The 18486-nt window shown below is 38.3% G+C and overlaps 1 protein-coding gene across 1 annotated transcript; it reads right to left on the reverse strand.

Annotated features, from left to right (window-relative positions):
* Positions 1 to 654: 654 nt before the first annotated feature.
* LOC126589882 (glutamate receptor 2.1-like) lies at positions 655 to 4749 on the reverse strand. Its single transcript, XM_050255323.1, has 5 exons — positions 4479 to 4749; positions 2353 to 3596; positions 1918 to 2230; positions 1414 to 1811; positions 655 to 1334 (listed from the first exon to the last, which is right to left on the reverse strand). The coding sequence occupies exons 1-5, from the start codon at positions 4747 to 4749 to the stop codon at positions 942 to 944; spliced, it is 2619 nt and encodes an 872-aa protein (XP_050111280.1). The 3' UTR covers positions 655 to 941.
* Between the last annotated feature and the right edge of the window lie 13737 nt (positions 4750 to 18486).

Below are 18486 nucleotides of genomic sequence, written 5' to 3' on the forward strand. Positions count from 1 at the left end.
ATTGATGGAATGAGATTATGAGTTTAAGAAAGTTTGACCATACCAGTTCGTTTCCTCAAATATGACAGATGGAATTATTTTCGGATTTTAGGGGCCGGTTCCGGTTCCTTGTTGTATAGATCTTTCGTGATCTCTGCTTGATTCTTCATCAAATCATTTGGATTAGCCTTCCTTTTATGTAAACCTTGTATACCAAGTCATAGTAACAGTATATATTTAATTCTTGATTAGCCTTGCGTTTTCACATTATCAACGGGATTGCTAAAGGGTTACTTTAGCTGCATCAATATTTATTCTGGACTGAGGATAATCCATTGTGATGATCTAGGCTAGCAATGTTATATTAGATTATGAAATGAATTTTTTTCATTTCGGATTCTGCCATGGCTAGGAGTTTCGGAGGAGATTCATGAAACTGAAGCAAAAAAAAACAAATATATATAGACTGCATTGGGTTTACCAACTTTCTTATATATAATGGTGCTGATCATGGGGACATGATGGTGAAGAAAATGATGGAAGCCCTCTGCTGGTTCTTGAGAATCATACCTTTCAAGTAACAATTCTGCGGAATGTTCAAAGTAGAGCACTATCCACTTTGAATCGTAAAGCAATACATAATCCACAACTTTAGGGACTTTGACTGATGATTGTTCTTTTTCACAAAACTATGTTACAAGTTTCAGTATTAAAAAACACTATGTTACAAGTTTACAATGTTTATTCTATGGTATTGAATACGAGCCAACAGTTCGAAAATAAAAGAAGAACTCCTAGCTAGCCGGTACCGTGTTACACAGAGTAATGGATTAGAGAGTTGGCCTATGTTTTCTATGCAGTGGCTAAAGCTGTACTCTTTTATATGCAAAACTGAATTCTATCCTAATCTATGTGGAAAAATCTTTTCGGTTATCTAATTTTGTTGCAAACGGCATCAATGTCTAGACTTGAGCCTGCAAGGCAGATGCATTCGAAGGATATGCATGACTTTCTTCATTAATATCGCTGTCTCTTCTTGAGAACCTTCTGTTTGGATTTCCCCATCGTTTCATTACATCCAATATTAACTTCCAGTTGGTTTTGTATACAAGAATTGATTTACGAATGTTAAAAATGTAAACCACAAGAGCAATTGTCGATGTCCCTCCTGTGAGTACGAATAGTACCCAAAAGCTGTTGGGGCTTAGACTAGGATTAGCACCATCTGTTTCTGCATCCAAGCACTTCAGAGAGGCCAGCATGCTGTTCTCTAAAGTCCGAAGGTCACCCCTTTCGGTTACCTTTAACATTGCTTCCGTTACACTAGGAAGCAACATAGACCCTTTTGGAAATACCTGCAGCATAAAAGCTTAGTTAATATATGGTTACCTTGAATGCAGAAGAGATTAACTTGGTGAAAAGCTAGATAATTACAAATCCAAATCCTCCAACTTTGAAAGTCGGTCCCACTGGCATAAAGGCCTTGCAGTATTTTGCAAGGAATATTTTTGCGAAAGGGGCTTCGAGAAAAGCAGCAGCAATTACTTTACTTCTGAGGGCTAAGTCATATTCTTCTGTGGAGTTAAACTGCATAATATTGTTGTGGGGGAAGCGCAAGACTTCCGTTAAATAGGCTGAAACAAAGGATCCCTTACAATAACCAACCATGGCGTTGGTTCGCAGTAGTGCATCAACATCTGCTACGGTAGGTTCAAGCTGCTGGACAGTGAGCATGCTGGCAAGGTTAGCGGTGTATGTCTGCGTGATGATTAGCGCCATAAATAGCCAGACCACCATTGTCATCCGAGAGAAATTGCTATGCAGCTTATCTCCTTTGCTCAGTTAAATCAAATAGAAGTTGTATTTAGACAATTTAAAAAAAAAAAAAATAGAGAGGAAGAGAGTGAAATTAAACATCAATGTGGGTTACGAATTTACCTTGTAAGGAGAAGAGAGTGGTGAAAGATAGCCAAATCAAGCTTCCTATTTGATTTAGCACAGAGCCTTTGAGTTCGGGACAGTAGTTTCGCTCTATCAGCCATACAACAAAGCCATTGTAGACATTGATGGCTCCTATAAGTGCCCACATTGCTTTTGTGAAAGGTTTCATGAATAACCAAGCTTTGTTACATGTTTTGGACCTGACTGGAACTATCATTATCAATCCTGATTCGGTATAGGGGTGCGTGAATTCTGCGTGTTCGTATCTCCGGGACACTATTGCTACATCACCAACCACAGCATCAAATTTCTGCATGACAAGTTTGATTGATCTGAATTATTCCATGAAATTAAACATCAAATATTGGCATGCAATTTGGATTAATTAACCAACTGCATGAAGAGACTAACTACAGAAAGTAAATATCTTACATGCAAATGGATTTGCTTCACTAAAGAATCATATGTTCCTTCGAAAGGAAATAACTCGTAGGGCAAATGGTAAGGCAGCTCATTTACGGTTGCTTTGAAGAGATCTATTGCAATTCCACTGAAAGATAAGTTATTTCCCAATGGATCTTTCTTCACATTTACATACTGTTTGAATGTTGCTCCTGTCGGCACACCAATTCTCAGCACGTTTGCATTTGTTGTTGGTACAGCCCACCCTTTTGGAGTATACCAAGGCCCTCCTGGCCAAAAAACTTGCCCCAAATCTCTCATAGAAGATCTGTTAGTAGCACCTTCACCGATAGTCTCTGAGAATCCTAATCCATCTGACCAGTATCCAACTTCTCTGTAACTTTTTCCATTCACATTGATGATTTGAAACACATGTTGTGGAGCTAATTTTTGGTCATTGAACTTAATTCTTCCACTTAAGCCATGAAAATCGCTTCGCAAAAGTTTTGCTAACAATTTCCTCCCTTTGCTGCTTTCTGTCATAGCTTGAGCCACCGCCCTTGCAGCATCATAAGTCTGTGCTGCAAAGATTCCAGGCTCATTGTTACCGTCTTCAGGATGTTCCATGCTAAACCTTTTTCGAAACCTATGATCAAAATCCTTAAATTGGTTCCCACTTTCGGGGAAGTAGCTCTTGACTCCGATGATCCCTTGCATTGAGGAGATGGTGGAGGCATTAAAAGAGTGGACAAGGCTTGTAATAGGATCAGTGGTGATCCATACGTAATCCTTTTCCATCATCTTCATTTCTTTTGCCTTTTCAAATAGTTGCACCGCCAATGGCGCAGACAAATGCACAACAAAGACTCTACATTGGTCATTTTGAATTTTCTCAAGCTCTGTGATTAATGAAGAAGAAGCAAAAGGAGGGAGAGCTACCAGGTGGCTAATTTCTGCACCACCTTGTCTCAAGGCATCAGAGAGGTGAGGTAAGACTTCATTGGCTGAAGAATCTCTATCTCCGTAAATTACAGTGACTTGATGCCATTCCCAAGACTGAACTATATCAGCAATTGCTTCCATTTGTTTCAACTGGTTACGAGAAGCTTGAACCAGAAAGGGCCACAGCTCAGCTGCCCACTTTGGATTAGCCTCAGCAAATGAAACAATTGGGGTATGAGTCTCACTGCCAACCTCAGCTACTAATGATGTCTCTTCCCATGTATGAGGTCCTAGAATGGCTTGCACTTTTTGCTCGTCTATAAGACCTTTAGCTGCAGATTGATAAAATGGCACATTTTTCAACAGTCAATTACTTACCTTACTATTGAGTTTTTTCAAGCTAAAATTAAAAGCAAAGAAGAGAGAAAAATGAATGCATACATGCATGATACATCGATCCCTATATGCAAAAACTCCTAGATTGAAGAATACACAATTATATAGCTTTTGATATATGCCTCATGTTTCTATGATAAGATAGCAAATTAGGGATGTGAAGACAATTGCTGAGGTTATTCCAATCCTAAATCTACCTGCTGATAGGATAAGTGGTTCAATTCCTTATATTCCTTTGTAAGGTTTTTAAATTTCTCGACCTACGGGGGACATCTCTTGAGAATGTGAAGAATTGTTGCACATCATGGTTTAGATAATTAATTAAGTTATGTACATGTAATGAAAGGATGTGAAGAATTGTTTAAGATTTAGGGTTAAGGCCACAAGTAAACCAATTTTCAACTTTTTGAGAAGTAAACTTGCCATTTTGTTTTGCGTAATTTTTCAATCATTTGGTATAACCTTAAGTTAAACATATAAAGCATCAAGGCTCCTGTAACTCAAGTGGGTAAGGGAATTTATCTTGTGCCACTTAGTACTACGATTTAGTGATATTTGAACCACATTATTGCTAGCCCATTGTAAGGCTAAGTCCACACATCTCTCTTAGTGTAAATAATATCGTTTGTTAAAAAAAAAAACAAAAAAAGAATTTACCCTGCATATGATGTTTTCAATTAGATTCTCCCCTCCCATAATATTTGCCATTATAAAAAAAAATAAGGGACACTCCGACACTTGGCCTTCGGAGTGTCAGTGCAACCTAGATATTGCCTTTATAAAAAATAAAAACAAAGAAGGTTAGAAAGCTTAATTACCTGCAAGAGCTGCCTGCGAGGGCTTCCCCTGAGAGTTTCTTACGTGCAGAACCAGTCTCTGATTCCCAGTGGAATCAAAATGATCATCCAGTGCCATTTGAATTGCCACTCTCCCTTCTTTGCCAACCCGAGAACTGTTGTCGATAATAGCACCTAGTATTCCTATCCCGGGTTCATTCTCGATTGTATTGGCATTTCCAAATGTTGTAATTCCTTCCCTAAAACCTGAAACTGTGATCAGGAAATAAAAAAGAAGAGCAAACTGAGACATTTTTTGTTGTTTTTGTATTGAAGAACGACTTCAGAGCTCTCTTCCTATTTATATGGACAAGATTCAAGAATGCTGCCATACTTTTTACTCAGTCAACATTAAAAGATTTCCTCTTTTTCTTGAGTCATAAGTCAGCACTAAGAATTAAACAATACTTTGGTCTTTTTTCCTTGCATGAACATATATACATAATATTTCTGCAGTATGGTGCGTGGAATTAATTCAACTCCTTCTTGACCAAAATTACATCTTGTACGCGGATTAAAATTTCTAAATTTGTTTTTTTTTTTTTGTATCTTTGTTAATTAAACTTTCCAATATCTGACATGAATCATTAAATTACTCATACACATGCGTAGTGTAAATGTTTTCATGTCAGATTGTCTTGCAACAGAACTAGAATTCTTCACATTGATTTGGTTGAGTTTTTGTCGAAACATGTGATCAAGCAATATAATTAAATTTGTCCCAAAAAAACAAACAAACAAACAAACATTGTGGTTCGCAAATTTAAAAAATAAATAAATAAAATAGAGCTTTTTGGGATCATATCGACTTTAGTTTCTTTTGGATTCGAGTTTCTCATATATATCGTGTAGGTAATTACGTGGCTGATTGTTTAGCCAACTAGATTTATTGGTGGTCGGATTCTTATCCTTTGTATGTAGTTGCAACTTTTGTTCATAATCTTTGGGGGCTTCTGAACTTCCGCTTCTCTTAAGAGTTATTTTAATGGTTTTCTTATGATCTAATTTTGAGTTTCCTTGTTGGTTTGAGCTTTGGTCATTCTTTCTAGCTCTACCATTTTCAATTTTTGTTGTTTCTATTAGCTTTTTGATACTGTGTTAGGGTTGGGTTTCTTGGCCCTCTAATTTATTGTACTTTTAATTTTTGTTTTATCAATATATTCTCAACAATGTCTTTTCCATGATACCAATACTAAAGTGAATTTGATATTGTTGTTTAATTGAAAAAAATATTATCAATTCGACTCTTGTAAATCTATACTTGCGTTTACATCCATGTGCAAGAGAATCCTAAAAGAAACAGACTAGTAAATTAATTGATGTTCTAATAATATCTATTTAACATTATTAATTAGAATTGGTGAAGTGAAAGCCACCATTTGAATTTCCTGGTAATAACCCCCTTGTTAGGTTCCATTATTCATACACCTGTCCAAAAGACAAATTAAGTTTTGCTTTGAATTTTCATCACGTGCTGTATACGTGATGAGAGACCGAGTCAGTTCTACAGTATTTAGAGAATCTTCGAATTGAATCGTGAGTTGAGTCATGATGACTCTCTCGTTCTAGATGATTTGCTCAAGCAAATAGAATAGAAACTTCCTTCATTTTACTCGTTATTTTCTTTGACAGTTTCATTTTGACTTAAATAATTAAGCTGATCATAAAATGATTGAATCTCAAGGTTTGTCCTAACATCCTTATGTCCTCACGGAATTGGTAAAGAGTTGGAAGAAACACTTGAACCTTGAAACTTAAACAAGAAATTCATAACACAGGAAATAAAATAAAAATGAAGAAAACAACAATTGAACTTTTCTCTACAACGATATTCTACTAAAGGGTAAGGGGGTTTTCTATTCTAAAGGGAGGGGGAGATTGGACTAGACCACAAAATGAGCTAGCTATCTAAGTATCGAACTCCACACAAATATAATACATCATCGTCATTCATGTGAGTCGAGCTTGAGATCTTGTTCGCTCCCTAAATCCGCCATGGGCCTCGCGGGCAAGCTAGGGATTTACTTCACATACGAGATTGGTGGGTGCGGGCGTGCCACTACTAGATGCCGCTAGTAGACGGGATTTGAATGATTGAGGTTGCGCCTTTTGACTTCAAATTAAGAGATTGTGCCATTTGAGTGGGAGTTGCTCATAGCAAGGTTCTTTCTTTGCCTTAAAAATAAGGATTTTACTTATATGGAGAGATAGAACAATATGTAAATGACAAGGTTGCTCGGAAATGTAAATGACAGAGGAAAGTGACTAATATTGCAGAGTGCTTGTAATTTAAATGACTAAAAACGAGTTGTACATGAAAACTACAAAGGAGATCGATACTACAAGTGAGCAACAAAGCTAATAAACTACACAAAAGATGGCTTTTGTGAGGGTTGATCCTGAAAAGGATGAAGGCTTAAGGGCTGACTACAGCTTCGTGAAGGCAAATCTGGTTTGAGCAGAATTTGTGCTTGTATTTGTTTGTTTGATTGAGTATCCATAATCCTTGTGCATCTGCCCCTTTAAATAGAGATCTAGCCACATGCTGAGAACCTTGTACTTGCCCGAAAGAAACTTGGGCAGCTTGCATTACTTTTGCCAACTTGCATGTAGAAACAATATTAAAAGGGGAACTTGCATCTCCACCACATGTTTTTAGCACATGTCTCCTCCACTTGTAATAAACTAACAATTAAAAGAAGCAAGTTGGCTTCTTTCATTTTATCATTATCCGAAAGCTCTCCCATCCACTTGCAATACATGCATGTATCTTGATTAAACAAAGGCTTGACAAACCTCCACCACCCAAACAAATGGGAAAAAACAATATTATAGTGCCAAACCCCTCCACTTGTAGCCAAATATATTTCCAAGTTAGTTTTCTTGCACATTAATCCTCCAAATGCCATATTTTACCCGAATTGCCCAAATAAGTAAAAATGGGTATATTTTGAGTGCAAACAGTAGCCCCCTAAGTTTTACAAATTTGAGCAAAGTTTGTGAAACTTACAACTCCAATGCTGCCAGGATTGATGTCGAAGGAAGAGGCACGTTTACCTCTTCGGTCCTTCTGTCGTTGTTAAACTTTGGCAAGAGGAGCAAGGTAATTGGTAGTGCAACTAGCATTGGAAAGAATGTCTCCGTCTGGCTTGTATACCTTCTTATGGATTCCAAAAAACATAGGAGCATCCTCATTGGTTACATATATAATAAACTGGACAAATGCACGAAGTCGGGCAAACTGGAAAACATAGAAAAAAATGGAGAAGAGAGAAACTTGGGCAACTATCCTTTTTATTCTTCTTTTTCTTTTTGCCTCTTTTCATATAATATATATAGCCCATTCGAGCAGATTGCTTTTATTTGCTTCTTTCATATATATATATATAAACCCAAAGCCCTTTCGGGCAACCCAAAACAGAAAGAGACAGGAAGAAAGAGAAAGGAAGGAAAAGAAAGAAGAAAGAAGAAGGAAAAGGAATGATAGTGACAGCCACTTGGGCTACAGGGAAGAAAAGCAGTAGGCTTATAATATAATATATCATAACAAATATTAGATATAGATATATACATATATATATAGCCCTTTCGGTCAAAGTAAATAAAACAGACACTGACAGAGACACTGAGAAAGAGAAAGCAAAAGAAAGAAAAAAGACAAGGAAAAGGAAGAGGAAGAGAAAGAAATAATAAAGAAAGAGGAAAGAGAGAGAGAGCCTCTTTCAAGCCAAAGGAAAACAAAAGAGATAAAAGAGAGCAAAAGAAAGAAAAAGGAGGAAAAGGTCGGCAGGGAGATAGAGACCCTTTACATGCTTTACATGCTTAGTGCTAGCATACTCCCCTCCCTAACCAGCAAAATCCAAACTTCTCTTCCCATACTGAGAGATAATTAGGGCAAATAGAGATCCCCAAGATTGGGAAATGGATGAATATCACCTGCAATTGTTGCTCATTGATCCATTCCATTGAGGTCGGGAGCCGTACTGGAATTCAATCCGCTGATTGATATTCTTCGCCCAAGATGTGGTTTTAAGACACCACCCATGTATTCGTTCTGGAGCCACAACGCCACCCTGGGCTCATGGGATTTCCTCGCGCTGTCTACCTCACTTTTGGTTTTTTCGCTGCTCACATCATTTTTGACAGATTCATCTTTCGCAAAAGTTCCATCTGGTTGTTGAGGAAAAGGCCTGCTCCATTGAAACGTGAGCCATGGTTTGGGAATAGTACAATACCCTGATGGCGTCATCTTGGATAGCAGAAGGATCGAGAAAAGCTTCGTCGATCATTCGAGCAAACTTCAAAAACAGTTTTCTGCACCCTTCCTCTAAACCCGGCTATTCAATTTAATTTGAGAACCCAAACAAGAAGATCAAGTGGCCACTGATTGTTAGATGGCTCGTTGATGGGAAAACCGTTGACCAGAGCTGGTGAGTGGTTACCAGCAGCCTGTTTTGTAATGAAGGAAGCCTGTCGCTATAACCGTTGTATATCACCAATCTCTAATTACTACCTAGGCAAAGACTAGATCGTGTTGGAATGTGGACCATTTATGTGCTCTTGACCAATGAATTGGGGATTCTGAAGCCTTTAATCTTATCAAATTACTCTTATGCTCAGGGCCACTTCCTCTCTGTGATTCTTGTACCAGCAAGCCTCTAGATGTTAAATTTTGCCGATCAGATTTTGACTCCACAACCAAAAAGTTGTCTTTATTCTGCCTTGCTTTAAACATTTAATTCAGGTTAACCTGTTGATTTTGATATTGAGCTCTTCCAAACTCGGGTCTTACATTTGATTGCATACAATTCAAACCATGAACAAAGGCGGAGAACAACAACAATGAAAAACTCAACGAAAATGGACGTTGAATCCTGTCCAATTGGGCAACTGCAAGGAAAGCCCAGTCAGGCATTTTGCAACATCAATCTTCTGCTGCTATTCAAATCAATTTGGGAGGGTTGATGAGGTTGACAAAGCTCACTGGCAATGATGTAAAAACCAGCGGAGAAAATGACATGTCTATCGGGCAAGGTTGTAGCTTCATCGGGCAACCACTCATTGGGTAAGATAGCCTAGTCAGGCAAGTAAGCAAAACAGAGGAGTAGAAAGAAAAAGAAAATGAAAGGAAAAGAGAAAGAAAGAAAGGAAACAAAAGGGAAAAGACCGAGAGAAAGAGAGAGCCCTTTCGGACAAATCAAAACAACAAAAAAGAAAGCCCTTGTCGGGCAATAGAAACATAAACTACAGCCCTTTCAGGCAGAGTATGAGAAAAGGTTATATATATATATATATATATATATATATATATATATATATATTCTTGTTTTTTGTTGCCTGATAACTCAAAAAGCCAAAGAAATGCCCTTTCAGACAAAAAGGGAAGAAAGAGAGAAAGAGAAAATGAGAAAGAAAGGAACTAAGAAAAAATGCACAGGAGGATAATAGAAGGGAAAGCCATTCGGGCATGTTGTAGAAGCCCATTAGCTGCCCATGTGTTAATTTTCTCTTAACACTCAAATCTTTTTCTCTTCTTAAAATTGAGTATAGAAAGATCAGATCCACCTTTTAAATTGGCCATACTATATAGCTTGGGAATCAAAGGAGGTGGCCATTCAAGTTTGATCCCAAGCTTTGTCCTTCTCGAGATCTCGATGCGGGCAACATGCTTGTGTTGGCGGGGATGAGTGTATGAGCTTTTTTCTTCTTCTTCGGGCTCCACATGAGATGTGAGTTCGAGCCCTCCGAGCGTTGGTGTTTGGCCTACAACGGCTTGGTCTTCTACAACCATATCCATTTTCATGGATTTTTCATTGGGTGGCGCCATTGTTTGGCCTTCATCAATGTGTATGATTTGTTCTTCCTTGGTTGTAGTATGGTGATTGTGCTTGTAGAGGGGATTTGACATATTTGATCTATCAACTTTCTCAAAGTTTCTCCAAAAGTTGTATAGCTTTCCTCCACCATTTTAAAACACTTAGTCACCTCTTCACCATACTCGATGCTTGCCACATGGAGTTTGGACACCTTCTCTAATTTTCCCACATCCTCTTTGTAGAGCTTTTCATTCGGATGATCATGAGTTGGCATCTCATATATTGGCTCTATGTACTCATTAGAAGCATTTTGATACTCAAAGCCATTTGTTGGCCTATCATAGTATTCATGAATGTGATTGTCTTCAAAAGAATAATAACCTTCATCATAGCCATAAGTTGGCCAATCTTCAAGATTATTATTTATTTGATGGCCATTAGTTGGCCGACAATCATGTTCCATGGGACTTGAGTACTCTTCAGCCATGTACCCATAAGTTGGCAACTCATGGGTTGGCTTTATGTGATAGCCATAGCTTGGGCGCTCTTCAACACCGTCATCCTCCTCATACTCCGAAAAAGCATATGGAGAAAAATCATAAACATAAGGATTGTTCATAATCTAACTCTATATAAGGGTCCCACTAGCCAAAATCTGTTCGCTCCCTAAATCCGCCATAGGTCTCGCGAGCAAGCTGAGGATTTACTTCACATACGAGATTGGTGGGTGCGGGCATGCCACTACTAGATGCCGCTAGTAGATGAGATTTGAATGATTGAGGTTGCGCCTTTTGACTTCAAATCAAGAGATTGTGCCATTTGAGTGGGAGTTGCTCAAAGCAAGGTTCTTTCTTTGCCTTAAAAATAAGGACTTTACTTATATGGAGAGATAGAACAATATGTAAATGACAAGGTTGCTCAGAAATGTAAATGACAGAGGAAAGTGACTAATATTGTAGAGTGCTTGTAATTTAAATGACTGAAAACGAGTTGTACATGAAAACTACAAAGGAGATCGATACTACAAGTGAGCAGCAGAGCTAATAAACTACACAAAAAATGGCTTTTGTGAGGGTTGATCCTGAAAATGATGAAGGCTTAGGGGCTGACTACAGCTTCATGAAGGCAAATCTGGTTTGAGCAGAGTTTGTGTTTGTATTTTTTTGTTTGATTGAGTGTCTATAATCCTTATGCATCTGCCCCTTTAAATAGAGATATGAAAAGAGTCACATGCTAAAAACCTTGTACTTACCCGAAAGAAACTTGGGCAGCTTGCATTACTTTTGCCAATTTGCATGTAGAAACAATATTAAAAGGGGAACTTGCATCTCCACCACATGTTTTTAGCACATGTCTCCTCCACTTGTAATAAACTAACAAATAAAAGAAGCAAGTTGTCTTCTTTCATTTTATCATTATCCGAAAGCTCTCCCATCCACTTGCAATACATGCATGTATCTTGATTAAACAAAGGCTTGACAAACCTCCACCACCCAAACAAATGGGAAAAAACAATATTATAGTGTCAAACCCCTCCAATTGCAGACAAATATCTTTCCAAGTTAGTTTTCTTGCACATTAATCCTTCAAATGCCATATTTTACCCGAATTGCCCAAATAAGTAAAAATGGGTATATTTTGAGTGCAAACAGATCTTTCATTTATTAGTGAAGAATAAGGAGGAATACCAACTAGTACTATAGTTTAGTTGGTGTTAGGGCCCAAAAATTTCACCTATAATTTCAATATTATCTCATAACCCAATCATTGCATACATGTCACAAGCCAAGCTTAAATTCATGCATAAAGTGCGAAACGAGGGGTATGTAAGCTTATAATTACATTACACTAATAAAATAATGTTATAAAATGAACATTTGTAATATCACACCAAGCCAATACAAATCATGCATATTTGTTGTGCCAAGCAATATAATAATATTAATACGGTGACGTCACACCAATCACACGACACCCTTAAGTGGGCCCAGGCCACGTAATGGGGCTTACTAAGTGGATCATGGTGTGGATGGTTACGGAAGTTCGGTGGGCCTACGTGGAATTAGAATTGTGGAAGATTTTGTGCTGCTTGAGAGCACCAAAAATCCAAGCCCATTATTTTAAGCTCCACGTAGGAAGGCTTGAGAGTGAACAACCTTATCCTTCCCTTTTTCCCTTACAAACCAAGTAAGACACTTAGGAAACAACTAAAACTCAAAGCTAAGTTGACTAAATCAAGACGATATCACTTTTTGGCTTAGAATCGCACGCTTCTTTAATGAGCAAAGAGAAGTCCAAGCTCACATAGGAAAACGAGAGAGAAAACAAAAGGGAGCGTCACCAAAGATAGAGTCGTGTTGTGGGACTTGGTACAGGAAGAAAAGGCACTGGGTAGCGTGTTCAACCTATGCTTCACGAGGCTACCAACCTTATGCAAAGTTATACCAAAGAAGAGCCCTATAGCTGCAACACTGGAAATGATAAGAAAAGACTCAGCAAAACATGAAGAAGATAAGAAATCAAGGATTCTCCAGCTGGAAATTGGAGGAATCCATGCACCTACAAATTAAAAAGGCCAGTACGTTGGAAAACAACAACAACGACAAGGATGAGGATGAAGTAGGACAAGAATGCACCAAGAGCAAGCTACCTCTAAGTGCTAGAAACCTTAGTTCTTGAGCTTTAAGCTTTTCCTTCATTATGAGCCTTCCCATAAGCTTCCCTAGTCTCTCCAAAAACTACCAAAGCATTAGAAACCCTAGATTAGCCATCTTAAAGCCATGCAAGCAAGCACAGACTACCTCTCTCATGCCAAATTACTAATGGCCAATTTCTAACTTCCACGCCACGCTTCATTTAGGCAAGTTACACTTTATATTTAATTACTCAGTCATTGCTAACTTGGAGTCATTGGTTCATCTAGAATGATTCTTATGATGTGCTAATTCTTTCGAAGTATTTCGGGACTTGATGCTGGAAAAGAACCAGAAGAACTGAGTACTTTCACTAAGGTCCAAATCCAACTCGATCAAAAAGGTCCCCAACAGTTGGTAACCACACTATCTAACTATTAATTAGACTAGAGTCTAGACACAACAGTTGGTAACCACACTATCTAACTATTAATCAAACTAGAGTCTAGACACTCAAGCAATATATTTACCTTTATCTTCTAGGCACCAAATGCTAATTGTGGGGTCCGTCACAGCCAATCTAGACAATGTCGAGAACCATAAATAGAATAGCAATTTATATTAATTTAACACATATGTCATACGGTACCTTGATTTCGTCATCTACATAGAAGCAGATATAAGTGCAGTCTCTCCTTTTAGCTTGCCAAACATTAAATGGCATATGCAGTCGTACAATGCAAGTGCATACGAAATCTGAGGAAGAGAGCAGTCTAGCATGGGAGGAAAGAGCTAGCTTGTCAAGTTAGCAAGGCGTGAATGCTTGAGAATCCAACTAATGTTTTTCAGATTTTTATCGGATAGTAAACCTTTTTACTCTTTAGAATCAAGGCAGCAGGCAAGTCATCCTTGGCTACCGTATTAGGAAATAATTGTTGTAGTTATTATAATATTATTGTGATTATGATAATATCTTTTTTATTAAGTCAAACATTAGGAAAATGTTATCATAGTTATTATAATATTATAATCATTATAATTTACGTTTTCTAGCATAAGTCAAGTGCCACAAATTGTGGATTACGGCTTACATGCCGTAATAGTGGTTGTGTGCTTGATTGCAATATTTGTATATAATACCTAGTATAGAAAGAATTATTCAATTGAAGAAATTCATTCAAAACAATTATACATTTTATTTTCTTTACATGGCATTAGAGCACCGATCTTGGTTACTCTAGACACTCATCCCACTTCCACTACAAACACAAGCCAACTTTTTTTTTCAGCAAACACAACCGACATGACAGGAAAAGATCAAACACCAACAGAAAAAAATTATTTTGCCAATGCAGCCGACAGACATGTTGTTGACCTCCACCATGACCACCATATTTCTCATCATGCTGCCAATATCAATACTGACAGAACTACATCCCCTATTTCCAGTTGGCACCCATCTATTTCGTCCAATTCATTGCACGGCCTTTCCAGTGAACAACTACAACAACTTGCTCATATTGTGTCCATGATAAATTTCAATCGTGCTTCCGGTAATCATAATGTTTATGCAAATGCTCCAAGTCTGTTTTTTGTTTCTGCTATTTCAGTAAATTCTATATTCACCAAGCCTTGGATTTTGGATAGCGGAGCTATAGACCACATCACTTCTGATTCCACACTTTTCACTAAAACTAATTCATCGTCTACACCCATAGTCAATCTACCCACTGGTTCTACCGCCCTAATCACTTCCATTGGCACTATACCATTTAATTTTGACATCACTTTAGATAATGTTTTATGTGTCACATCCTTCCATTTAAACCTTATGTCTGCTAGCAAAGTCACTGATTCTCTAAATTGTTGTGTCATATTGTTTTCCACCTATTGTGTCTTACAGGACTTGGCTACAGGGAAGATAATTGGCTCGGGTAAAAAGCGCGGTGGGCTTTATTACATGTCTCTAGTGCTGTGAACACCAGTTTCTTGCCAAGTATCACATCCCTCCAACTTATGGCACATGCATCTTGGTCACCCTTCTCCTTCTCGCCTTAAATTAATCTCTCCTTTATTATCTTCACATAATATTTCTTTTGATAATAATTGTGGTGTTTGTCCCATGGCCAAACAAACAAGACTTTATTTTTCCTTAAGTTCAATTTCCACTCATACAGCATTTGATTTGTTACATTGTGATATTTGGGGCCCACGTATTCGGGGGCTAGATTTTTCCTTACCACTGTGGATGATTTTACTAGATGCACATGGATATTTCTTATGCAATTTAAATTTGAGACATAACACCTTTTGAAAACTTTCATTTCCTTTGTCCACACACAGTTTAATGCCAATGTTAAAGCAATCAGGTTGACAATGGATTAGAATTCTTATCCATGAAAGTTTTTTTTCCAAAATAATGGCATTGAGTATCAACGCACATGCGTATATACTCCATAACAAAATGGGGTTGTCGAATGTAAACACCGGTACATTCTCACCGTTGCCCATGCCATTCGATTCCAATTCAACTTACCCTTGTCCTTCTAGGGTGATTGTGTCTTAACATCAGTATATCTCATTAACCGCATAGCATCACCATTACCATCCAACAAATCTCCTTTTGAGCTTTTGTACAACCGACCACCATCTCTTACTTATTTGCAGGTTTTTGGCTTTCTCTGCTATGCCATTGTTGTCTATCCAACTCAAAATTTTGACATCCGTGCCAAACGTTGCATAATTATTGGCTACCCTCTTGTTCAAAAAGGTTATACACTCTATGATTTGGACACTCATACATTCCTTATCAGTCAACATGTAAGATTTCACGAAAACATATTTCCCTTCTCAACACCATCTGCCACTCACTTACAACCTCATGATCGAAGGCCTATCTCATCACATGTCCCCACGTCATTTTCATGCTAACCTATACCAACCATGTCACAGACACCAACATGCCATGTGCTTGACACACGATAGCACATGCAATTACCATTCTCACACCCTGCCAACCCACCAGGCCCACTGCCATTTGCCTCTAGTGACGACCCATTAAGCCTAATCAACCTTTACCCCACTCCTGACCCCCCCACCCCGCCTCAATTTGCTAGCCTCAACCCCACCCTAGTTACTCCCCAACCTCTTGTGTAATCCACACGCCACCTGCCAAATGTTTGCCATATGCCAATCGACTATCACCCATCAACCTCTTGTGTCTTCTAACACTGCACCACTTCAGCCATTACCCACTTCTGTTGGCCCACTATCTACTACCAACCCACCTTCTCATGATAACACACCATCTCATGCCAGCCCACCAACCCATTCTGATCATACAAGCCCACCTACTCCTCATACAACCACACCTACTGCTAATATTGGCCCGACAACATCCCTTCCTTCTTAGCCCACCATGGCACCTTCATGCCATTCCACTCGTCCTACACACCCTTTGGCATGGCATAAAGCATCTAACATGGCGCCTCGTCCTTCAAGTCCTACCGAGCTCACTTTCTATACTCAAGCTATCCAAGATCCTAATTGGCAACAGGCCATGCACGTCGAATTAGAAGCTCTGCAACAAAATAACACTTGGAGTATGCTTCCCTTGCCTTCTGCTCATAAATCCATCGGTTGCAAGTGGGTCTACAAAATCAAATAAAAAACTAACGGCACCATTAAGCATTACAAAGCTCGTCTCATTGCCAAGGGCTACACTCAAATTGAGGGCGTTGACTATGAGGAGAATTTTTCTTTTACCGCCAAACTTATAACCCATGCAATGTCTCCTTCCTCCATGGTAATTTGCATGAAGTTATTTAGATGACGCCTCCTCCTGATCTTCACCGATAGGGGGAGAACACTGTATGTCAGATCAACAAGTCTCTTTATGGACTCAAACAAGCATCCAGAAATTGGTTTTCTACCTTTTCAACCATTATTCAGAGAACAGGATACCATCAGCCAAAGGTTGATTATTCCCTCTTCACCAAGACACAAGGTACTTCATCCACAGCAGTGTTTATCTATGTTGATGACATACTTCTCACAGGTAATGATCTGCAAGAGATAAAACACCTCAAAATGTTTTTTTTTCTCAAGCGTTGTTGCATCAAAGACCTCAGAGATTTGAAGTATTTCTTGGGCATTGAATTTTCACGTTCCAAGAAAGGTATTTTCATGTCTCAAAGAAAATATGCATTAGACATTCTGCAAGACTCGGGGCTTACAGGTGCACGATCGGACAAGTTTCCAATGGAACAGAATCTCAAATTCACCCCCACAGATGGAGCACTTCTCAATGACCCAACTCAGTATCGAAGATTGGTTGGGAGGTTAATTTATCTCACTGTCACAAAGTCAGATATAGTCTACTTCGTTCGGACACTTAGTCAATTCATGCATCAGCCTCAAAAGCCACATTTGGATCCTGCTTTACGAATCCTCAGATACATCAAAGGGACACCTGGTCAAGGCCTACTATTTCCTGCCTTTAAGAATCTTTCCTTGAAAGCCTTCTATGATTCAGATTAGGGAGGTTTTCGTGCCACAAGGAGATCAGTTACAGGGTATTGCATTTTCCTTGGAAATTTTCTCATCTCATGGAAGTCCAAGAAACAAACCAATGTGTCTAGATCATTTGCAAAAGCCGAATATCGAGCTATGACCAATACGTGTATGAAGCTAACTTGGCTACGTTATATATTACAAGATTTAAAGGTCTCGCAAGTAGCTCCCACACCATTGTATTGTGATAATCAAGCCGCTTTGTACATTACAACAAATCATGTTTTCCACGAACGTACAAAGCACATAGAAATCGACTGTCACATAGTTCGCAAAAAACTACAAGTTGGAATGATTAATCCTTCACATGCTCCCACTCGTTTTCAGTTGGCAAATGTATTTACAAAGGCCTTGGGAAAGGACGAGTTTGTGACACTACGCAACAAGTTGGGAGTTCACAATCTTCACTCTCCAACTTGAGGGGGAGTATTAGGAAATAATTATTGTAGTTATTATAATATTATTGTGATTATGATAATATCTTCCTGATTAAGTCAAACATTAGGAAAATGTTATCATAGTTATTATAATATTATAATCATTATAATTTATCTTTTCTAGCATAAGTCAAATGCCACAAATTGTGGATCATGGCTTACATGCCGTAATAGTGGTTGCGTGCTTGATTGTAATATTTGTATATAATACCTTGTATAGAAAGAATTATTCATTTGAAGAAATTCATTCAAAACAATTATACCTTCTATTTTCCTTACATACCAAACAAGGCTCCTTCTTTCATGTTTGACATCTCTTCCATTGAATATGATCATTCTACAATGAGATGTATGCCAATACAGTGATCTGAAGCCTCTATTTATAGCTGATGGGAATACAGTTGTTAGATTCGGATTCGCTTGTAGTCAGCTCATACCCACTCCTCAATTTGCCTTAAACATAAGTTCTTTATATTTTTTTTCTTCTTGTTCTTTTTAATAAAGGGAACCAAACTAGATAATCCACAGGTAT

The sequence above is a fragment of the Malus sylvestris genome, chromosome 11 (genome assembly GCF_916048215.2).
Source record: "Malus sylvestris chromosome 11, drMalSylv7.2, whole genome shotgun sequence".
Taxonomy (NCBI): domain Eukaryota; kingdom Viridiplantae; phylum Streptophyta; class Magnoliopsida; order Rosales; family Rosaceae; genus Malus; species Malus sylvestris.